The following is a 25566-nucleotide window of genomic DNA, read 5'->3' on the forward strand; positions in this document are numbered from 1 at the left end:
TATATGTATGTATGTACTTGGATGAGGTGGATGGATGGGGTGAAGGGGGCTTTGGGGAAGAGGGGAATGTCTGTTGAGGAAGGACGGGAGAGGACAGAAGATAGGGGTGAATGGAGAATGGTTGTATATGGATGATGTTGTGATGCATGAGGTGGAATGGGTGGGGGGATGGGGGGTGAGGTAATATGTGTGAGCAAAATTTTGACGCAGCCCGAAGGGATTTCTCCCTGTCTTCTTCTTTATGCATGGGGGGACGGAGAGGGGGGGGTCGCCGATTTAATGAAGCGGCCTTGCTGTGGATGTGCTGTGTCTTGCGACACTGCTTCTGACCCAGGGCAGTGGACAAGGTGCAGTGATGACCTGTCATCCAGGAGATGCTAAGATGAGAGGGAGGGTGGAGGGTTGTGGAGTGTATTCAGGGATGGAATGGGTGGGAATGATTTTATGCCTTTTCCTTTTTGGCTACTTCCCTTGTAAGGGGGAAAAAGCCTTGGTATATGTATGTATGTATATATACATACATACATACACACACACCAAGAGCTTTTTCCCTCATATAAGGAAGGAAGCCAAGTCCACCACCATTTCCCATTTATATATAAATGTATATATACATACATATGTACATTTCCCTTCCTCCCCCAACATCACACAAAAAGAACAAATCTTACCGGACTCTTTCTCTTGCTAGCTTGTCTTGCTCTTTCTCCTTCTTCCTCTCTAAAGCCATAGCTTGAAATTCCTCCTGTTGTTGCTTCTGCTTTCTCTTCCCTATCTCTTGACCCATTTTCCGCCTCTCAATTTCTTTTCGTTTCTCCTCCTGTTAAATATACAATTCACCCATGAAAAAAAGAAAAAGGGTCAGTAAAAACATACCCAATACTGGTATATTCACTGCATGGTAACATGCAACCTTACCAATGCTTAATAGACTGTTTTGTGAGCCCTTGTGAAATAGAGCCTAATATCATTTGTCTATGTTAGAGTAAAATTTCATCTCATGGAACATAAGAGAGGAAGAGAGAAAGAGTTTAAATGTGTTTGAGAGGCAATGTCTGAGAAGTATGGTAGGGGCTACTAGGCTGGATAGAGTGAGAAAGGAGGAGGTGAGGAGGAGAGCAGGGGTGGAAAGGGAACTGGGAGATACAGTTGATGAAAGAGTATTGGGATGTAGAGAGGTGCTGAGAATTAACATATTGAGTGAGAAGAAAAATTAGAAAGACAACCAGAAGAAGTCGAGAGAGGTGTGAGGTGGTTAGGGATAAAAGGGAAGTGGGAGTAGAAGAAAGGGAATATTTCAAGAAAGAAGTCACAAAATGTCCAAAGATGGTACAAGGGATGATCATGTGGGTCTATGTATTTATGAGACAAGCTCCAAGTTCTATATTATATTAGTGAAAAAAATTAAAATACAAACATCCTTTCAATTGCCACTCACTTCTCGCTTTTCTTCCTCCTTCTCCACCTGCTTTTGAGCTATAAGTTCCCTTGCTCGTTCAACACATTCTTCTAAAGGTCTCTCCAATGGTCTATCTTCTGGAATAAAAAAATAATGATAAATATATAAGTTAATTAATTAATAAAATACATTAGAAGGAAATTACCAAACCTTAAACCATGTGCAAAACCCATACAATATTTTTTCTATCAAAACAATTACAAATGGTGAAGTCAGTAACTAATACTTTTATGTAAAGCTGCTATTCTTTTTCTAAGGAACCCTCATTACCTACAAAGACTTGAAACTAAAAACAAATACTTAACCACAGATGAATACAAATTATTTAAGCAATACTAAAGAAAGGCTAACCATTAAAATTGGAATTGGAAAACACAATCTAAGAATTCATACGTTTGGGTTATCCTCAAAAGAAAAGCAGAAAAATTTATGTTGAGGAAAGATAAATAATACATACATATACCAAAGGCTTTTTCCCCCTTCACAGGGGGTAGCCAAAAAGAAATTGGAATTGGAAAACAATCTAAGAATTCATACTTTTGGGTTATCCCCAAAAGAAAAGAAGAAAAATTTATGTTGAGGAAAGATAAATAATAGTTTTTATATCCATTGCAGTAGTTTCAGAGTGATCAGTTTGTTAAGTATAGTTGGGAAGGTTTATGGAAGGATTTTAATTGAGGGGATTAGGAGAGGAATGGGAGTAATTGATGAGGAACAGTGTAGGTTTAGGAAATGTAGGGGTTATGTGGATCAGATTTTTATGGTAAAGTAGATACATGAGAAAGCTTTAGCAAAAAGTAAGGATGTTTTTTGGGCCTTTGTGGATTTGGAAAAGGTTTATGACAGGGTAGACAGGAAGGCACTGTGGGAGGTTTTGTAGATATATGGGATTGGGGAAGAGCTATTAAGGGCAGTTAAGAGTTTTTACATGAGAAGTAGAGCCTGGATGGGGATGGATAGGGAGGTAATGGGCTGGGGATTGGTGATGGTAAAAGAAAATGGAGAAAAATGGTAGACAAGACAGTTGTTGTTTGCTGATGACACTGCACTTGTGGCAGGATCAGAGGAGAGATTAAGGAAGTTAATGACAGAGTTTGGGAATGTGTGCAAAAGAAGGAAGTTGAAGATGTGGATAAAAGGTGATGAGATATACTAGGGGAGAATGTGGCAGCAGATTGGAAATGAGTAATAAGGGAGAGAGAATGGAGAGAGTAGATAGCTTTACATACTTGGGTGCAAATGTGGTGGGAAAGGGAGGAGTGAAGGTGGAGGTAGAATGTAGATAAAGAGATGCAAGTAAATGCCTTGGGAGGGATTAAAAGGTGTAATGAGAAACAGACATTTGGGAATGGATGCCAAGAGGAGATTGTATGAAAGGATGATAGTGCCAACAGCACTGTATGGGGCAGAAACATGGAACATAAGAAAGGATGAGAGGAGTTTGAATGCGTTTGAGATGAAATGCCTGAGAAGTATGGTAGGGGTTACTAGGCTGGATAGAGTGAGAAATGAAGAGGCAAGGAGGAGAGCAGGGATGGAAAGGGAGTTGGGAGATTGGGTTGATGAAATAGTATTGGGATGATTTGGACACATGGAAAGAATGAGATAAGAAAGATTAGTAATAGAGGCGTGGAAGGCAGAGGTGGGAGGAGTGAACATGAGGAGGCAAGCAAGGATGAGATGGATGGATGGGGTAAAAGGGGCATTGGGAAAGAGGGGAATGTCTGTTGAGGAAGAAAGGCAGAAGACAAAAGATAGGGGTGAGTGGAGAATGAATGTGTATGGACAACGCTAGGATACATGGAAGGGTGTGGGTGGGAGATGGGGGGGTGAGGGAGTATGTGTGAATGATATTTTGATGCAGCCTGAAGGGATTTCTCCCCATCTTCTCTTTTTCTGCATAAGAGAATGGAGAGGGGGGTTGCCGATTAAATGAAGAAGCCTTGTGGATGTGCTGTGTCTTCCTAAATTGTATGACCCAAGGCAATGGGTGAGATACTGGGATGACCCATCATCCACGAAGACCTAAGATGACAGAAGAAAGGGTGGTGGATGGGAGCAGAATGGGTGGGAGTGTAATGAATGGTAGTGGAATAAGTGGGAGTGAAGTGGGTAGGAGTAGATATGTGCCTCTTGACCTGGCTACCTCCCTTATATGGGAGAAAAAGTCTTTGGTATATAGATAGATGTCTGTACATCAACATTCCAATAATATATTTGCAAAATTGTGGTGAAGTACATGAGGGTAAAATTCTACAAGTTCCATCATACCTGTTTCAACAGCACCACCACTGGACTCAAGGTCTGCAACTTCACTTGTGCCTTCTTCTCCCATGTTACTGGTTTCTTCATTTGAGTTTACACTCACATTCTCATCTTTCTCACTTTCTACCACTGGTTCTGTTACCATCATGTCCTCCTTACTTGAAGAGGGTCCTGGTGCTTGCTCTTCATCATCTTGCATAGAATTATCTTCTTGTTCCTCATTTGGAGATGGATTACTAACCTCATCCTACAATTCAAACAATTACAACTCTCATCAGCTTGATCACTTTTGTATAAGCCAGTATTTCTCAACCTTTTGCCCTTGAATAACCTTTAAAATAAATTGCATGTCTCAAGGAACCCCTGTGCAAAAAAAACAAAACATATATACCATATCTTTCTCATTTTATTTTCATCATAATAATAAGTTAGATAGGATGATGTCTATATCACATTATCACAATATCCTTTTGCAGAACCTTAGGGCTCTGTGGAACCCTGGTTGAGAAATGCTGGTATAAGCTGTCAAACTCCCATAGGAGTTCATAAACAATCATATGCTTAAATTCTTATCTTTTGACCATAAATCCTTCATAATCTGTTGAGTATGACTAGATCTACAACCTTGTGATGAAGTTTATCATAAAAATAATTTTTGAATATAACAATATCACAATTTCATTACAGGATGGGTGTACATTAAAATCATTTAAAGCATGCATCAATATGAGATTTATATACATACTTGTAGCTCTCATATAATACACTTCACAACAACAGGGTCAAATAATGAACAACACCAATAATCACATACATATCCTCCATCAAACCCTCTACACCCCCTCCTCTCATGACATTACCTTCTGTTCCCCATGTTTAACCTCAACATCACATTGGATCTGATCACCTTCCAATCATCATCACTTCCAAAACACAATTCACTTCAGTTTGCCAGGCACACACACACTAATTACAAAAGAACAAAATGGGAAGTTTTCACTAAAGAGACAGAACAGCATATATCAAGACACTGAACTGTACACTAATCACACCAACACTACTATGCACACCTTCAACACAACTATACAAAATGGAAACAACAAATACATCCCCAGAGGCAACAGAAAATCACACAATCCAAATTTCCCACCAGAAATTCAAGGCCTCATCAGACAAGACAACACACTCAAACATAACACCCCCACACTTATCCCTCGGAACATAACAGACCAAATAGAAGTACTTAACACTATCTATCTATACACCAAGTTTTATCCCCCTTACAAGGGAGGAGGTAGCCAAGTCAAAGGCACATACCCACTACCATCCATTCCATTCCCATCCACCACCTTTTCCTCCCTCTTTTCTTGGCTCCTCCTGGATGACAGGTCATCCCTGCACCTCCCCCATTGCCCTGGGTTAGAAGTAATGTATCAAGACACAGTACATGATGAACACATCATGGATATCTGTCCTGGATGTAACACTTCACCCCATACTATTCAATACATTATGGAAGACTGGACTGTACACAATTATGCACATCAACAACACAACATATACTCTTTTAAGTGACTTATGGGAAAACCCCATTCCTCAGGGAGATAGAACTACCTGGCCAGAGCTAAGTGAAGGGTGAAGATGGGGAAAGTGGAGCTTCTTTAGATGACGAGCTGTCAAGTAGTACTTGTGCTGGTCTACCTTTCATCAATGAACTCAGTGCCACCACAGAAAGACAAAGATCAGCCCCTGATGCAAACACCACACAAAAAACACACAGCACCACGTACTACACTGCCCTATAGTCACACCTTCTAGACATACATACATACATATACCAAGGCTTTTTTCCCCCTTACACGGGGGGTAGCCAAAAAGAAAAAGGCATAGAAATCACTTCCACCCATTTCATTTCCCATATATTCCACTCCCCTCCATCCTCCTCCCTCCCTCCTATCTTTGCACCTCCTGGATGATGGGTCATCACTGCATCCTGTCCACTGGGAAGTTGGCCATAGCAAGCCACTCATTGAAGAGATTTTGAGTCACTGTCTAGAAGGTCCAAGGTCAGTGGACCTTCTAGACAGTGACTCAAAATCTCTTCAATGAGTGGCTTGCTATGGCCAACTTCCTAGTGGTCACAAGCCTGCTGCAAATGAGAACCAGGGCAATGGACTGACTAATTACCCATAATTTTTTATTCCTACCTGAACTTTTACCTTGCAATCCATATTTTTTTCAAAGCCAATGCTGCTCTCATAGTCAATGCACCTCTGCTTAACTTTTACCTATGATAAACTATCTACATCTCCATCCAATGAGAGACAGCGACATTCACCACATACAGAAACTCTCCATCATCTCTCCTTTCACTTTTTCTGCTCTATCACATGCAATTTTAACTTTTTTCATATTTACACTCCTTCTAATACACCACTGCAACTTTCTTGCAATTATCAACTAAATACAAAAACTCAACAATCAAAACCATAAATAAGCATACCTTTTTGTCCTGTGCAATTAAACCATTCAGTTTCTCCTTAATACCCTCTGGAGTATGTGCCCCTCCAAGAACTTCCAGAGGCACTCCTGTTTCTCCACTTATAAAGTAAATGGATGGAATTACTACTAGTGGGTCTGCAAATATCTTAAGGAAAATAAATTGATTAATTTTGCTTAACCCATTCAACTCCGATGACAAGATGTCTTGTCATTTGGTCAAATAAACCCATTCAACTCCGATGACAAGATGTCTTGTCATTTGGTCAAATAAAACAAAAAATCATAAAACACCAAAATGTTTGATCAAACACCAGAAAAATATGACGTCAATCCTCGCTTCACTCGCAGCGAAGCGAGGACTGACGTTATATTTTTCTGGTGTTTGATCAAACATTTTGGTATTTTATGATTTTTTGTTTTATTTGACCAAGTGACAAGACATCTTGTCATCGGAGTTGAATGGGTTAATCAAAATCCAAAACTAACCTATTGGCAAAAAAAAATACATTCTTAGTTCATAAGTTGATAAATGGCTTCAACAGTTTCAATGTGGCTACATGTGGTCTGAGCTGTTTCAAGTACTATCTATCTATCTATCCATATATATATATATATATATATATATATATATATATATATATATATATATATATATATATATATATATATATATATAGATTGAGAGAAGCGAGTAAATGCCTTGGTGGATTGAAGAGTGTAATGAGGAATAGACATTTGGGAATGGATGCTAAGAGGAGACTGTATGAAGGAGTGATTGTGCCAACAGCACTGTATGGGGCAGAAACATGGAACATAAGAGGGGAAGAGAGAAGTAGTTTGAATGTGTTTGAGATGAGGTGTTTGAGAAGTATGATGGGGATTACTAGGCTAGATAGAGTGAGAAATGAGGAGGTGAGGAGGAGAACAGGGGTGGAAAGGGAGTTGGGAGATAGGGTTGATGAAAGAGTATTAGGATGGTTTGGACACATGGAAAGAATGAGTGAAGAAAGACTAGTAAAAGAGGTATGGAAGGCAGATGTGGAGGGAGTGAACATGAGGGGACGTCCTAGGATGAGGTGGATGGATGGGGTGAAGGGGGCTTTGGGGAAGAGGGGAATGTCTGTTGAGAAAGGACGGGAGAGGACAGAAGATAGGGGTGAATGGAGAATGGTTGTATATGGATGATGATGTGATGCATGGGGTGGAATGGGCAGGGGGATGGTGGGTGGTGTGGTGGGTGTGAGCAAAATTTGACGCAGCCCGAAGGGATTTCTCCCCATCTTCTCCTTTTATGCATGAGGGGACGGAGAGGGGGGCAGCCGATTTGATGAAGCGGCCTTGCTGTGGATGTGCTGTGTCTTGCGACACTGCTTCTGACCCAGGGCAGTGGACAAGGTGCAGGAATGACCCATTATCCAGGAGGTGCTAAGATAAGAGAGAGAGTGGAGGGGTGTGGCGTGTATTCAGGGATGGAATGGGTGGGAATGATTTTATGCCTTTTCCTTTTTGGCTACCTCCCTTGTAAGGGAGAAAAAGCCTTGGTATATGTATGTATGTATGTATGTGTATATATATATATATATATATATATATATTTTTTTTTTTTTTTTTTTTTTTTTTGCTTGTAACCACGAGGAAATTAAAGATCGGAATACTGAACGTTTTCGTCTATTAAGACATTTTCAAAGTACATAGTGTCACAACAAAGAATAACTTAGAAATAATAAACAGGAGAGGTCACACAACGTAAATACGAAAGGATTATCTTACAAAGAAACAAAAATATAAAAACAATAAATAAAATGGGTGACAATTGAAACAGGTGATAAAATGTCACATAGCATAAACCATAAGGATAACAAATGACAAGGTGAAAAAGAGGACATTCAACATAAAAGATAATAACAAGAAATAAGAAGGGTGACAATTGACACATGTGATTCAACATAAAGATTGACTTACAAAGAAAAAAATTATATACATATACATACAACTTATATATAATAGAAAATAATAAGAATAAATAAATAAAAATGGGTGACAGATGACACAGGTGAAAAAAGGTCACACAAGATGGCTAAGGCGGAGCTTTGGGACATTGTCCTACAATTTGGTTAATAACAAAATTATCTAATTTAAAAAGACCAGTGCTTAAATTGAGATTTTCATTAAAAGTTTTTTTAATGAGACATGATTCAATTATATTTCTTATCAAATAAGAATTACTTGAAACAATTTCTTGGGAATTGTCCCAATCAATACAGTGATTGTAGTCTCTAATGTGAGCAAAAATCCCACTTGAAGATTGGCCAGTACGGACACTATACATTGACATTACATCCTTCGAGGTCCGTGAACTTTTCAAGATCAGCAGTTCGGCAAGACATAATTTCCATCAAGCCATTCCTCAGCCATGGAAACATGTACTACTGTATTGATTGGGACAATTCCCAAGAAATTGTTTCAAGTAATTCTTATTTGATAAACAATATAATTGAATCGTGTCTCATTAAAAAAACTTTTAATGAAAATCTCAATTTAAGCACTGGTCTTTTTAAATTAGATAATTTTGTTATTAATCAAATTGTAGGACAATGTCCCAAAGCTCCGCCTTAGCCATCTTGTGTGACCTTTTTTCACCTGTGTCATCTGTCACCCATTTTTATTTATTTATTCTTATTATTTTCTATTATATATAAGTTGTATGTATATGTATATAATTTGTTTCTTTGTAAGTCAATCTTTATGTTGAATCACATGTGTCAATTGTCACCCTTCTTATTTCTTGTTATTATCTTTTATGTTGAATGTCCTTTTTTTCACCTTGTCATTTGTCATCCTTATGGTTTATGCTATGTGACATTTTATCACCCGTTTCAATTGTCACCCATTTTATTTATTGTTTTTATATTTTTGTTTCTTTGTAAGATAATCCTTTCGTATTTATGTTGTGTGACCTCTCCTGTTTATTATTTTTAAGTTATTCTTTGTTGTGACACTATGTACTTTGAAAATGTCTTAATAGACAAAAACGTTCAGTATTCCGATCTTAATTTCCTCGTGGTTACAAGCAAAAATCTTTATTCACGTGTTTTATGTGATTACTGTTGCATCATGGATACCACGCGCCCCTTACAAGACTTCGCTGCTTATTCTCCTGGACTTTTACCTATCGTCACTAGTTTTCGCTCGTCTCTGATTAAGTCACACAAGATGAAACTTCAGCTTAACCCATTCAACTCCGATGACAAGATGTCTTGTCATTTGGTCAAATAAAACAAAAAATCATAATAAAACAACAAAATGTTTGATGATCAAACAGCACCAGAAAAATATGACGTCGTCAGTCCTCCTCGAGGAGGACTGATGACGTCATATTTTTCTGGTGCTGTTTGATCATCAAACATTTTGTTGTTTTATTATGATTTTTTGTTTTATTTGACCAAATGACAAGACATCTTGTCATCGGAGTTGAATGGGTTAAGTTTCTCAAGGAGCGTCTACAGGAACAAGTTTTACCTAAGTCCTTGTACAACAACCGCTCACTCAAGATCTTTGATAGACCCTTTGAAGAATTCCATCAGATCATCTTACAAAAACACATTGACATTACATCCTTCGAGGTCCGTGAACTTTTCAAGATCAGCAGTTCGGCAAGACATAACTTCCATCAAGCCATTCCTCAGCCATGGAAACATGTACTACTTGATCATTGTTATGGTAAGATGAGAAGTGTGTGTAGTAACCTCAGCCGTAAGTTGAAAAACAAGCTTGCCCTACTTATCAAAAATAGTGATTGGTGTAAACATTCCAATCCGGATTTTGTGATTAATTTGTCAGACAAACCGTTGAGTACTGATCTGAAGTGTGCATTAGGTTATGGCATCTCCTTTGCGGCCAATAACCAACATAGTGATTTCATAGATGTCACCAAAAGCTTTTGCAATTTGGAGAAATTTGGTGATGTTCCTTTGCAAGATATTAATATTTGCAAAGGATTTATTTATGATTCATTATTAGCTCCAGCCATCCCTAACTGTCCTAGACGTTTTTTGTTGGCTTACAAAAATTTAAAACGGGTTAAAGACCTACACGTAACTAGAGCTGATAAGAGTAACTGTTTCGTTATTATGAATAAAGTTGATTATTTAAACAAAATGGAACTTTTGTTAGAGGATGAAGTTACTTATTCAAAACTTGTCAAGAATCCTTTGGAGTCAATTAACGCAGAATTTAATAAGAAACTCAAAATTTATTTGAAAGGGCATGATCAACTTATCAAACAATTAACTGTTTTTTCTCCTTCCATGCCTTATTTGTACGGCTTAGTTAAAACCCATAAGCCTGATAATCCAATGAGACCCATTATCAGTTCTACTGGTTGTGTTTCATATAAATTATCCAAATGGCTTGTTTCTGTCTTGAGCCCACTCGTGGGGACCATTTCCACTTCCCACATTAGGAACAATGTAGATTTAATTAGTAAATTGAATGATCTTAATATGTCTGTTGATTTTAAGTTAGTTAGCTTTGATATTAATTCGTTATTTACCTGTGTTCCCGTTTTTGACCTTCTTTCCTTCCTAGAAGAAGAACTTTTACTTCATTCTTTGCCTCTTCCAGTCGATGTCATTATTAATCTCATTAAACTCTGTGTGGTTGATTCCAAATTCGTTTTTGATGGAAAGTTCTATGTACAAAGATTTGGGATGGCTATGGGGAATCCCTTGTCTCCTCTGTTGAGTAATTTGTACATGGAATTTTTTGAAAGGGAGTTGTTGTCTCGTATTCTTCCATGTAATGTTATTTGGTACAGGTATGTCGATGACATACTATGCATTTGGCCACTTGCTCACAACTTGGATAATTTTTTAGTTAGTTTAAACAATTTAGTACCTTCTATAAAATTTAAAATTGAGATAGAACAAGAGAACAAATTACCCTTTCTAGATGTTACTATTCACAGAAAAGAAAGGTATTTCAGGTTTGATGTTTTTCGTAAACCAACTAACGTTCTTTCATATGTTCACTATTATTCTGCTCACCACCTTAACACAAAAATCTCAGTTTTTTCCTCCATGTTTCTTAGAGCTTTTAGAGTTTGTAGTCCTGAATTTTTAGATGAAGAAATAAAAAAGATTTATGAAATAGCATCAAACTTGAGATACCCAAATCATGTGATAGTTAGATCACAACATAAGGCCAAGAAGTCCTATGTTGATTCTTCCCCAAAAGATCCTTTTAATAAAAAGAATCTTTTGGTTCTTCCCTTTCATCCTAATTTGGTAAAGCTCCCTCGTTTCCTTAAGATGTTTAATGTTAATGTTGTGTTTAAGAACCATACAATCAAAGAACTTCTTATCAAGAATTCACCGGATAATTTGGCGGGGTGTGTCTACTCTATCCCTTGCAAGAATTGTAATTCGTGTTACATTGGCCAGACTGGCAAGGAATTAAAACTTAGATTGAACCAGCATAAGTATAGTGTCCGTACTGGCCAATCTTCAAGTGGGATTTTTGCTCACATTAGAGACTACAATCACTGTATTGATTGGGACAATTCCCAAGAAATTGTTTCAAGTAATTCTTATTTGATAAGAAATATAATTGAATCGTGTCTCATTAAAAAAACTTTTAATGAAAATCTCAATTTAAGCACTGGTCTTTTTAAATTAGATAATTTTGTTATTAACCAAATTGTAGGACAATGTCCCAAAGCTCCGCCTTAGCCATCTTGTGTGACCTTTTTTCACCTGTGTCATCTGTCACCCATTTTTATTTATTTATTCTTATTATTTTCTATTATATATATGTATGTATGTATATGTATATAATTTGTTTCTTTGTAAGTCAATCTTTATGTTGAATCACATGTGTCAATTGTCACCCTTCTTATTTCTTGTTATTATCTTTTATGTTGAATGTCCTTTTTTTCACCTTGTCATTTGTCATCCTTATGGTTTATGCTATATGACATTTTATCACCTGTTTCAATTGTCACCCATTTTATTTATTGTTTTTATATTTTTGTTTCTTTGTAAGATAATCCTTTCGTATTTACGTTGTGTGACCTCTCCTGTTTTCTATATTATTATATTTAAGTTATTCTTTGTTGTGACACTATGTACTTTGAAAATGTCTTAATAGACAAAAACGTTCAGTATTCCGATCTTTAATTTCCTCGTGGCTACAAGCAAAAATCTTTATTCACGTGTTTTATGTGATTACTATTGCATATATATATATATATATATATATATATATATACATACATATATATATGTATATGTACATATATATATATATATATATATATATTTGTATATATGGGCAGAAGATTTTCTCTCAAGCATGTTTGGTTAAATTTAATGGCAAGATTAATATGGATGGATGGGGTGAAGGGGGCTTTGGAGAAGAGGGGAATGTCGGTTGAGGAAGGACGGGAGAGGACAGAAGACAGGGGTGAATGGAGAATGGTTGTATATGGATGATGTTGTGATGCATGAGGTGGATTGGACGGGGGAATGGGGGTGAGGTAGTGTGTGTGAGCAAAAATTTTTTGACGCAGCCCGAAGGGATTTCTCCCCGTCCTCTCCTTTATATGGGGGGACGGAGAGGGGGGGTCACCGATTTAATGAAGCGGCCTTGCTGTGGATGTGCTGTGTCCTGCGACACTGCTTCTGACCCAGGGCAGTGGATAGGGTGCAGGGATGACCCGTCATCTAGGAGGTGTTAAGATGGGAGGGAGGGTGGAGGGGTGTGGAGTGTTTTCGGGGATGAAATGGGTGGGAATGTTTTTGTGCCTTGTCCTTTGTGGCTGCCCCCCTGGTAAGGGGGAAAAAAGCCTTGGTATATGTATGTATGTATGTATGTTTGGTTAAATTTAATGGCAAGATTATTATTGCAGAGTTTTTTATCTGCCTTTTCTCTTTCTCTGAGAACCTTTTTCCCTTCCACGGGAAGTTGTCTTATAATGTCTCCATATGACATTGTTTTGTAAGTTACTTTGGGCATGGCTTTAGCAAAGTGAAAAACTGGCCAGAATGCGTTTTCACACTACTTAGTGCTTCATCAGTGGCTAGAGTGTGAATATCTGATTGAATTTTTGTGTTTATATACTATTAGTGGTGGTCTGATATTTCATTTTGAGGCTTCTGATTGGCTAGTGGGCTGGACTGGGACTCCCGAACTATTCTACTTCCTCATTGGTCGGCTGTTGTGTGACGTCATCAGTATTGTACCTTCTTTCAGGGAGCTTAGAAGGTACAAGAACCCAATAAATGGGTCACTAAATATGTGTTGTTGTAGTGTTAAAGATGAGAGTGAAGGGGAAGAAACTAATATTTCAATTGTGAGAGAAGATAAGTGTGTTCGTGTTAAGTGAAACTAAATTGAAAAGGACGGGTGAGTTTGAGTTTGGGAGTGTGGCGGGGATGAGGATGTCAGGAGTGATGGAGGGAGGTGAAGGGAGCAAAGGAGTGGCTCTGCTGGTAAGTGATGAGATAGGAAAGCACATGATGGAGTGGAGGGAAATGTCTTCAAGGTTTATGTCTGTAAAGGTGAAACTAGAATGGGAGATGTGGGTTCTTTGAGTGTATATGATCCTAGTATTGAGCAAAGTGAAGAGGAAAGGGAGGCTTTTTGGATTTATTTCAATGAGTGTTTAAGGATTTCAGGAGGAATATGAGATGTTGAGGGTTTTCAATGCTCCAGTAAGGGATGAAGAAATAGATGGAGTTGTAGGGAAGTTTAGAATGCCATGCAAGAATCTTAGTGGAGAGATGATGTTGGAGATGTGTTTAGGATGGGAGTTGATGATAATAAACATAGTGTTTAAGAAGAGGCCTAATCATAAGTGTACATGGGAAAGGGTGTAGGGAAGGGTGGTTGACAGGGCATTAATGGACTGCAGTGGTATCCAAAGGAAGGACTGGAAGTTCTGGATGTTCATGTCTTCAGGGAAGAGTGAAGCGTCATATAATTTTTTGATAGAAGAAAAATTGATAGTGGATGAAAAGTGGAAGAGAAGGATAACAGTTGAAGATATAGAGGTCCTGCATGTCAACAAATTTAATGAGAAGGAAAAGGAATACCAAGAGAAGCTGTGAGAAGGGTGGGAAGCAGGAGTACGAGAAGAAGAATGGGTGTGTTTCAAGGAGGAAGTGACAAAGTGGGCAAAGATGGTATGTAGTATGAGGAGAAAAGGTACTGAGCGGTGGGATGAAGTGCAGGCAACAGGAGAAGAAAAATAAGCAGACTATAAGGATTGGTTGCAAGATATAACTAGGGAAGTAGATGAGGTGTACAAAAAGAAGCGAGAAGAAAAAAATTTGTTATTCAATTTGTACAACAAACTGTTTAGATATGGGGACCCTGCTGTACAATGTGAAAAGAGCCATAAACATCAAAAGAAATAATCTAGTAACATTAAAGGATACATATTTGAGAAAATTGTTTAGCAGTTTCTGTTCCATTTTCAATTTTCATGGCCACAAACTTGTCACTATTCAATGTGGAGGACACCGCTTGAGACTCGAGGCTTTCTTCTGTTGTCTTTGAATTTTCGGAGGAATCTGCAAAGAGTGTAATTCCACAAGTATTTATACAAAAAACTAATGAAAAAAATCACAATTATGGATTTTTTTTCTCATTTAAAGAAATAACATATATCCATCTAAGTTCTGGAGCTTCAATGGTCTAGATTTTTATAATCAACAATTCAAATAAAATTTAAACAATTACGATTATAATGTTTCTTGTCTGTGTCAATGACATGATGGAGGGTACCACAAACTATGCCAACACGTTTGCAGATGATGCAAAAATCATGAGAAGAGTGAAAAATGAGGACTGTAGGCAATTGCAAAAAGATCTAGACACTATTTTTGCATGAAACCAAGAATGAGAAATGAAGTTCAATACCAAAAAAATGCAAAGTAATGAAAACAGGCAATAGCTACAAAAGACCATCTTCAAACTATTTCTTGGGAAGTAAACCCATTACAAAAGCAAAATAGGAGAAATATTTGGGATTATTAATGTAAGACAACCTGTCACCTGACAGACATATCAGCAGGATTGTGGGAGAGACATATGAACTACTACAGAAGATTAAAGTGACATTTCACTGTATGGATGAAGAGATGATGAAACTTGAAAAGTTTGTAAATCATTATTCAACATCATTTTAAGGGTACTCAAATATACATGCACAAGTATAATATAAAGTTATTATATGTTTTCTTATCCTAAAACACATCAACAATACAGAAAACAAAAATAAAGTTAGTCTCACTGCTAATCTCAATGTGATGCAAGTTTGCCCACTTCTTAAAGCAATGAAACCACCCATGACTTGCAGAAAAAGTCTCATCTACAGCACTTTCTCCAGCCTTGGCCTTTAAGTCCTCAAAGTCCTTTTCCTGAATCAACATAAGGCTAAACAGTACCATACCCTTTTTTGTCCCTGGTGTTCCAGCCACATTGCAAGATATTTTTCATCACCTTATTTGGTTTCCACTTCTCTTGTTGGTTGATTGTATAGGCATAGCACTTTTCACATGTCCCATAATTCTTTGTCTTTGTAGATTGTTCTGATTGTAAAATTATTCATATTGTATGAGTGTGCTACATTCACTATTTTTTCTTCACCATCAAGTCTTTTTATTATCTCCGCCTTTGTTTCCACTGAGAAAGTTTGCAGTCTTTTACCACTACTACTGTCATCACTTTTCACGATGATGAAAAATGGCTGCACAGAATATTTCACAACAAAAATTAAGTTGACTTTGATCTTAAGAGAGCACGCCTAATGATACCCAAGTACAAAGAACTAGAATGCTGGGAGTATGTACTCTATGGTGCCGTGCAGCAGGAGTAGTGACTAGAATTTGTATTAAGTGGAATTGAAATACAGAACAAAATTTCAAGATGCAGACAGAATATGGTTCTCTTTGTTTGTATGTCTAAAAGTTCATTAATCGAGTGTTTGCAAGTAGGGAAAAATATATATATAAATACACACACACATGTATGTATATATATATATATATATATATATATATATATATATATATATATATATATATATATATATATATATATATATATGTATGTATGTATATATTTATATACACTGCTTTTGACCCAGGGCAGTGGACAAGATGCAGGGATGATCCTTCATCCAGGAGGTGCCAAGATAAGAGAGAGGGAAGAGAGTAGAGGGAAGTAGAGTATGTAGGGGATGGAATGGGTGGGAGTGGTTTCTATGCCTTTGTTTTTTGGCTACCTCCCATGTAAGGGGAAAAAAGCCTTTGATATATGTATGTATATATTACTGTATATATATTCATCTAGATGGAATTGAAGGTGGCAATAATAAAAAGAGGCTTTATGGAGACAAAATTGTGAATGTAGCATGCTCATCCAAATGAATTAAAGTATCATCATCACAATTTATTATTGTTTTAAGTATCATTAGTAATGTCTTATACACACAAAGGACTGCAAAGGATTACAAAGGCGGAGCATGCTGACAGGAGACCTTTTGGTCCATATCTAGGTCGGATGCAAAAAAAAAAATCATAATAATAATAAGATAATAAATAGAAACTATAATAATGTAAATAACAAATAAAATACATAAATAAATGCATAGGTATAGTTAAATAATAAACAAACAAGTAAATAGTAAATAATAATAAATTGACATATAACTAATAATAAATGAATATCACAGACAAATGATAACAAAACAAATAATATAAAATAAATTATAATCATTACAGCATCTTGCTTAGATGTTTATCTAAATGATTCTTATGTCTTCGAACTGAACTACATTGCACTACCTGTGCAGAAAGTTTATTCCATTCATTAACTACACGGTTGGCAAAGTTGTTTCTACCTACTTCCCAATTGAATCTATTTCCGGACAGTTTGAGACCATTATTTCTTGTCTGATTCTCATTCAATGTGAAAATTTTGTCACTTTTGATGTTGTCAATTCCCTTTAAAATCTTAAAGACCTGTATCAAGTCACCTCTGAGTCTACGCTTTTTAGGGAAAACAGATTCGTATGTTTTAGTCAATTTTTGTACGATTTATTTTTGATATTTGGAATCAGTTTTGTGGCTCGCCGTTGTACTTTTTATCAATAGCTATTTCCTCTTTAAAAGGGAGGTAGCCAAAAAACAAAGGCATAAAATCCACTCCCACCCATTCCATCCCTACATACTCCACTCCCATTCACCACCCCTCCCTCCCTCTTATCTTGGCTCCTTCTGGATGACAGGTCATCCTTGCATCTTGCTCACTGCCCTGGGTCAGAAGCAGTGTAGCAAGACACAGCACATCCATAGCAAGTAATGTCTTATAGGATAAGTAAAGATATTGATTTTATATTATACTTACTTATGCATGTAGATTTGAGTACCCTTAAATTGATGTTGAACAGCAACTTTAGAACATTTCAAGTAACAAACGATCATTCATAACTCTTGCAAAAGTTGAGGAGTGTCTGTGTCATTGAAGATAACAATATGCAGTCATGAAGAGCTCAAATCATAAAAATTCAGTCTTACCATGCACATAGACAACAAATATTCCCTTCTTTGCTTTGACTGAAGCAATTGCTTCTGGGATGCCGCCTGTAAACCACTCCATGTTCGTGCCTGCAACCAAGAGAGATATCCATGTTATAATCCACTATTTCATATAACATATAATTTCATCACTATTATCTGAAATATCTTACCCTCTATACAGTGATGTCTTTTAAAGCTTTTATTCTGGCTCATGACTGTTGAATTGGAGGGGGATCAACACAGAGGAGTTGAAGACTAGGTCAATTAAACCCCCTGGCACTGATTATTCAGTCAGACAATTTACATTATCTAGGGGGACATCTAAACAACTTATGGATTAACAATACAAGTACAATAAATTATACAGTTTGTGGAACTGAGCCATGAGCTCTACAATAATGGTTTTGCATATCTTACACATCAACCTTTCATCTTCATCACAATCATCCCTTTCATTCATTTTTTACTCATGTAAAAATGAAAATAACTGTTTTGGGGAAGAGGGGAATGTCTGTTGAGGAAGGACGGGAGAGGACAGAAGACAGGGGTGAATGGAGAATGGTTGTATATGGATGATGTTGTGATGCATGAGGTGGAATGGGCAGGGGGGGATGGGGGGTGAGGTAGTATGTGTGAGCAAAATTTTGACGCACTCCGAAGGGATTTCTCCCCGTCTTCTCCTTTTATCCATGAGGGGACGGAGAGGGGGGGTCGCCAATTTAATGAAGCGGCCTTGCTGTGGATGTGCTGTGTCTTGCAACACTGCTTCTGACCCAGGGCAGTGGACAAGGTGCAGGGATGACCTGTCATCCAGGAGGTGCTAAGATAAGAGGGAGGGTGGAGGGATGTGGAGTGTATTCAGGGATGGAATGGGTGAGAATGATTTTATGCCTTTTCCTTTTTGGCTACCTCCCTTGTAAGGGGGAAAAAGCCTTGGTATATGTATGGTATATGTATGTAACTGCAATTAATATCTTGTCAACATTCCTGTACTACATGTACCCTAACTTTAATCATGTAAGTACATATGTATAGATATAACAAAGATTACTCTTTCTGCATGCAGTATCATGAATTCATCCTCCAATTATGGTGACTTATCAAATCCTGTACTAATGGCAATCCTGTGTATGCATGTGCTGGAAGAAACATGTCACTGCCTAGTGCAGTGAGTCCTCATTATACGGTACATATGTGTTCCTGAAAACCTTACCGCAAATTGAAATTACCATATACTGAACCTAAGTTTCGACTTATGGCAGACGTACCTTCTCCCTGCTCTTTCCTCTTCAAAATATCTAATTTTACCTCCAAAACACGAGCAGATACCGTACCTGTAAATTTTTCTTACTGTTAATAGAATTGAGGGTAGTAATTACCAAATACCGTAACTCTGAATTTACCAGATAAAGAATTACTGTATAAGAAGGACTCACTGTAATATCAAGCCCCCAGGGCCATTACCACACCAGTTTTTACTCTGTGTATATTACAGTATATGTTAGCATCAATGGCATGGTAATCCATCACATCCTATAATTTCAAGTACTAACCTTGCACTGGAGTACTGCCTTCATAAATATATTAATCTTCTCAATACGAGTCAAATTCTCACAGGCAGCATCAGCTGCCTGATGTATGATGATTCGATGATGCATCACAATACTCATGTTATAGAATATAAAGTTACAACTGCATTACTCATTCTCTTTCACTCTGAATATTAATAACAATAGAAAATATGATCAAGCCAGTTCACAAAATATAGGAGTCACTGAGCTACAATTACAAAATAAATATAATCAAGACGCCAATGCTGGCACCCTCATATCACTCCCACCTCATGATGCCTACGTAAGCATCATTGTATGGAAGGGGTTAAGTTAATATTTTTGAGATTTTTTTTCACCATTACAAATCAGTAACCCATTCATTCATTCATGTCAGAAAAAAAATTCTGTTCACAGAGGAATGCTGAGTTACTGCTGCCATGTTGTTCTTGTACTTTTCGACCCCCAGTCATTACCACACCAGATTTTGTTGTATAGCATGGAGTGAAGTGTTGCATCTGTGATATGGTCATTCAGCCTTTTCTGGTAGCTTTGAGGTGCTGAATAGTGGCCTACAATTAATTACAATTACCTACAGTGAATCCCCCGGAATTTGCAAGGGTTAGGTTCCAAGACCCCTTGCAAAAAGCAAAAAATTGTGGATAATGGATGTGCCCTTCCTTTTAACGTGCCTTAGAATACCCTTTTTAACATTACAAATTTTGTTTTAATGCTTTTATATAATTTTATGTTGTAAATAAAGGTTAGCATTTAACTTTTAATCAGTTATCTTTTTAACTATAGAAACAGGTTTGTTATCAACCCTTTCGATACCCAGCATGCACACGAGTGCACACACGCATATATAGAGCAAGCAGAACTCCAAACATCTTCACACCAACTCTTAAGATATCCTCCATCATCACGAATTCTCCCAAGGGACCATCTAAGGTACCTTCAGATTTCAAGCAAGGGATTTTCCTTTTGTTCCTAGTGACCCAAGAGCTCTGCCTCCAGACAACCATCTGCTTGAACAAAAGAAGCCACCAGCATTTCGGGAGACACCCAGGACACCTGTGCCAAACCCCCTCATGTTTTCCCAACAACTATTGTACTTGTTTCTCAAGTACAATAGAAGATTGCGACTGTCCAGCACCTCCTCCTTCACTCAACCCAACGTGATCAATCTTATATTTTTTCCCAATGTGAATATGGCAACAGCCTACTTGTATATTTGTAAATTCTGGCACCCCACCCCCCTAAGTCTCCCTCAGAGGTTGCATTGTATATGTAGACCAAAGAGCAGTTTGGAACATTAAAGTAAAGACAACTCCCAGACTTTAATTCACCAATGTAGAAGTAAATAACAACTCTAGATTGTAATAACATTACTGTAAGATAGACCTGTACTCACCAATAATGAAAGATTGACCGAATCTTATGCCCCAATTGGCAACTCTCAAATTGCCAGTTAATAGTGTGACCAGAAACATTGATGTTGGATGTGCTGGCATCCCATGCCACATTTTTATTGTTGATATCTACATTTAGTATTAACTTATATGTTGTGTATTGCTCATTTTTAATCAATTTATGTATTAAGATATTAATTAATAATAATTGCTAAGATTTAAATCTGGAAAATAAATGTTCTTTAAAGTTTTGAGTACTAGCTTCTGGATGCTTAGCCCTTGCAGATAGGCAGGAAAATCAAGAATATGCATTGGCTAGATTCCACAAGAAAAGCCGCGATATGCAGGGTCGGGAATGGCAAATCACAGTTAGGCAGGGATCCACTGTACAATTAGTCCCCCCTTTCCCTAAAATCCCTGTCAAGTGACATCAGCGACCACAGAATACCATCCACTTCTTTCCTAAGCCAGCCTGACAAGATCCACATCCCTCCATTCATCATCAATGTATTCCAACAATGTATTCATAAACTCTCTGCCTTCCTCTTGCTCTGGTTCCCCCCACTCTTCCCAGCAGGCATTCTCTTTCTGATCCATGCCCTCACAGTACATGGCCCACAAATTTCAACTGTTTCTTCCTGATGTTTTGATCAATGTTCTTTCCACTCCTACTTTTTAGAGGACAGTTTCATTGGTAATTTGGAGAGGAGAGAAAACTCCTACCAGGCATGTCCCCTGGCTGGAGGATGAAGGAAATTCTGATAAGAATGAGGATAAGGGTTATCTCAAATATACTGAATATGAGACCATGGCCCAAAACCTTGGAAGAGAGATAGGGACCTAACCAAGTAATAACCATGGAACAGTCAAATATAGTGATAGTTTTCATCAAAAGCAGTAAGTTTTGTAATGCAAACAAATACATGAAGAAATGAAATCTGTGGAAAAAAAAGAACTCGGACAAACTGCTTAGATATAAAATCTACAGGAAATTGTTAAAATGTTTCTGACAAATGTTTGCATAAAGCACATATAACCAACTATCTGGTTATCTTATGATGCCTGCCAATTCCTCTGAACATTATTTCAACTTATATTAAATGTTTGAAGTTATTTCATCCATTATTGACACAGCTGAGATGTATCTCCACTGATGCCCCCTTACATTAACATACTTGACTTGAAGTGTTTATTTCTTGGGCCTTGCTCCACTACTGTCAGAGCACTCTGCAGCGCCCCACCTTATTTCTTCTTCTTCTTTTTTTTTTAACATTTATAGTTTTCTTTAATTCTCCTTTCATTTGGGTCATAGCATTCAGTGAACAGATAGGTCTTCTGCTAATTTTTAAACATAGGTTTGCTGTCACAATACAAGAGTTCAAATCTAAATATGAAAAGTGGAAGTCAATGATATAAATTAAGTTGAAACTGTACATGAATTTGAGTCTAGGTATGTTAGAAAATTAGAGAATAAGAGATGGGACCCAACGAGCATTGCTCCTTTCCTGTATACTACAATTAGGTAAATACTATTCTTGGTGTCTTCAGGCAGCTTGTTATAGTCTTGGTGCCTATCTTACAAAAACTCTGAAACCAATTTCCAAGTTGTTCCTTGGCTAATCTAATCAATGCAGGCACAATGCCTCAGCATTATAGATTTCTGGTTGGAACTCACACAATAGATCTCTTATGTACCCCATTTCCCAAACACATATCTTATAAACAATTTGCACCTTTACCCCTTCCATACAATGATGCTTACAAGTGGGTATACGAGGATGTCTGCATTGGCATCTTGATTACATTTATTTTCTAGCTGTAGCTGAATGACTCCTACATTCTGTGAACTGGCTTGATCATATTTTTGCCGATTTAATGAAGTGGCCTTGCTGAGGACATGCTGTGTCTTGCAACACTGCTTCTGACCCAGGGAGGGCAGTGGGCAAGATGCAGGGATGACTCATCATCCAGGAGGAGCCAAGATAAGAGGGAGGGAGGGAGGGGGATGAATGGGAGTGGAGTGTGTGGAGACGGAATGGGTGGGAGTGGATTTTATGCCTTTGTTTTTTGGCTACCTCCCTTGTAAGGGGGGAAAAAGCCTTTGGTATCTGTATAATAATATTCGGAGTGAAAGAGAACATGTATTACAGCTGTAACTTTATATTTCATCATCGTATATGTGATCATCATACATCAGGCAGCTAATGCTACCTGCAAGAATTTGACTCATATTGAAGGTTAATTGGTAACCAGTGTACTTCAGTTAATGCCAGTATGATTCTTGCTTGCCATGGCAAGTCATTAGTCTTACTACCCTATTCATAACATTTTACCTCTTCAGAAGGGAATTGCAAGTGTAGTTTTGCAATCACAGTAACATACAAACTGTTACTGTTTTCTGATCTATATATATTCATATAAAAGAAATATTCAATTATTTTTTATCTATCAATTTAATTATGAAATGTCAGGTAACAGACCACTCCTAAATCCTTGACCACTTTTCATTTCCACATTAGATTAGTCCCAGTCTCAAGCTGGATATTCCAAGTCTACTTAAAGTCATTTCTCTTCCCAACTATAAAGCAGTATTATAATAATTTAATTTCAACTGCCTCATATTCATCCAAACCTTGACTTCTCTCATGACATCAAGTATTCCTTCTGTTTTCCTTGTACAGACATGTAACACTGTCATTGCCGAATATTATTAAAAATTTAATCCATTACTTTTTTTTTAGCAGAAGTGACAGTTCAATAGTATAAATGCAAAACAAAATAGGACTGATAATTAATAAATGAAATACCAATTTGTTCGCAGCGTTATTTAGGCTGCAATGTATATATTTTCAATAAATAATAACATTGTTTACTGTAACTATCCAATCCAATTCCGCACTTTGACGAACAGTGACATGCAAGTACCAATGTAGATTAGTTATACTGCAAGTACAACGATTCATCGTATTATCTTAGTCGCAATAATGAAAGTCCATTCTCTCTATTTTCTTACCTCTTTGTGACACTAACTTTGTAGAGAATATTGTCCTTTTATTTTTTTTCCTTCTACACTTGAACTTGAGACTTTAGACTACCACAACAACAACACACCTTCCGATGTGGACATTAGAGATTCTTCGTGTGGACGATAGATGGCATTGTGTTCCAGTTGTTCTGCAGTGTCCTTTTAACTTTCCGATTAGTTTCCTCTGTGATCTATGTTTCTTTTATCAGTATTACGCAAGCACATTTTTCACTTCTTACGTTTTTGGATTTCAAAGATCTATTGTTTTGATTTTCTACGGAACGGTTAGGTAGGGATATATTAGACAACGTAAATTTCATATTAAATGCCTAGATACAATTCCTTCAGTCATCGACGCAGCTGAGATGGGTCTTCATGGAGCCCAGTCAACTCACTTCACTCTATGGTTCACTGTTTAGACTTTTGGAGTTTTAGCTTGCGTATCCTGGCATGGGTGGTTGGTCTGGAATATTGCCCAACCATGCATCCAGGTGATGTTTGGAGGTGTCGGGTGATGTACCACTCATGTTCCTGAGTTTTGCCGGGATGCAATTGAAGAGTCGTATTTCATTGCAGGTGAAACCGTGGTGTGTCAAGGTCCTTTTTTTTTTTACAGCCTTCCGCGTCTTTTCTGTGATGTTGACATTAGGGACTGTTTTCTAAGGTATTCCATGTATAAAGTTGGTGTGACTTGCTTCAAACGAATAGAGGCTTTTCTGAGCAATATAAAGGCAACGTGTGTTTGGGAATGGCCAGAAGTCAGGTTGGAAAGAAGTGAGAAACGGAGTACCGCAGGGGTCAGTATTGGGACCACTACTGTTTGTCCTCTATATAAATGATTTCTCAGAGGAACTAAATAGTGGGAGTGAGGTGTATCTATATACAGATGATACCAATTAAGGTATATAGGCACATCGATGGTCAAAGGGACATGGAGTAACTTTAGGACATCAGCTATGTGAGGATATTGTCTACGAAATGGTCATTGTTGTTCCATCCTAAGAAATGCAAATTCATGAGAACTGGAACTTATGAGAGCAGACATGATGGTATGGGTGAGCCGCTGGAAAAAGTAACATCTGAAAGGTATACTGGAGTCATTATTGATAATGATTTAATCATCTCGGACCATCTGGCTGAAAAAAATAAACAAGGCATATAGGATATTGGGGCTCATACGACAAACATTTATAGCGATGGATGAGGAAATCGAAATCTTCAGATGTCTTTGGGTGGTCATTGTCAGACCACATTTAGAATGCGCAAATCAGTTGCACGCCGTACTTGGCCAAGGAAGTGGAAGCCAGTGAAAACGTGCAAAAGAGAGCAAGTAAGCTGGGTCCTACATCGAAGGGCTTAAATTATGAAGGCTAAGGAAACTGGGACTACCAACACTTGTATATAGAAGAGCAAGGAGGGACATGATAAAATCATACAAAATCCTAAGTGCCATATACAGGGTGACCCAAAATAAATGCAACCCATAAAAGTACCCACAACTAATACAAATGTAAATGGATTGAGATAATTTTTTATACACATCAACGTAAGGTAATAACAATTAAGTTATGAAAATTTGAGTTATTTCGGTTGGGTGGTCCACATGTCAGCAACGTTCAAATGTATGCTCCAAATGTCTACCGCGTTGACGGAGGCACTCCTGAATGCGCCGTGCAAAATTATTCACCACGCGGACACACTCTGCCCCTGGAATCTCTCTGATCCTTGTTGTTATTGCAGCTTTCAAGTCCATGATTGTCTGGGGGTT

General features: G+C 37.6%; 1 protein-coding gene across 3 annotated transcripts in view; it reads right to left on the minus strand.

The window, feature by feature from the left end:
* The window catches only part of LOC143033996 (UBX domain-containing protein 4), a 32849-nt gene extending 8838 nt beyond the window's left edge, over nt 1–24011 (minus strand). Inside the window, exons 1-7 of one of the 3 annotated variants that reach the window (XM_076199795.1) lie at nt 23885–24011; nt 17809–17898; nt 14665–14799; nt 6228–6361; nt 3731–3971; nt 1439–1533; nt 672–820 (exon numbers count right to left, since the gene is read on the minus strand). In XM_076199795.1, the coding sequence (XP_076055910.1) occupies nt 672–820; nt 1439–1533; nt 3731–3971; nt 6228–6361; nt 14665–14799; nt 17809–17898; nt 23885–23900 (860 nt within the window). In that variant the 5' untranslated portion in view covers nt 23901–24011. Of the gene's footprint in view, nt 1–671; nt 821–1438; nt 1537–3730; nt 3972–6227; nt 6362–14664; nt 14800–17808; nt 17899–23786 lie in introns of all 3 variants that reach the window. The other 2 variants (XM_076199794.1, XM_076199796.1) reach the window with 2 other exon arrangements.
* Nucleotides 24012–25566: the final 1555 nt, after the last annotated feature.

The sequence above is a fragment of the Oratosquilla oratoria genome, chromosome 16 (genome assembly GCF_046742065.1).
Source record: "Oratosquilla oratoria isolate Oo_2021 chromosome 16, ASM4674206v1, whole genome shotgun sequence".
NCBI lineage: Eukaryota > Metazoa > Arthropoda > Malacostraca > Stomatopoda > Squillidae > Oratosquilla > Oratosquilla oratoria.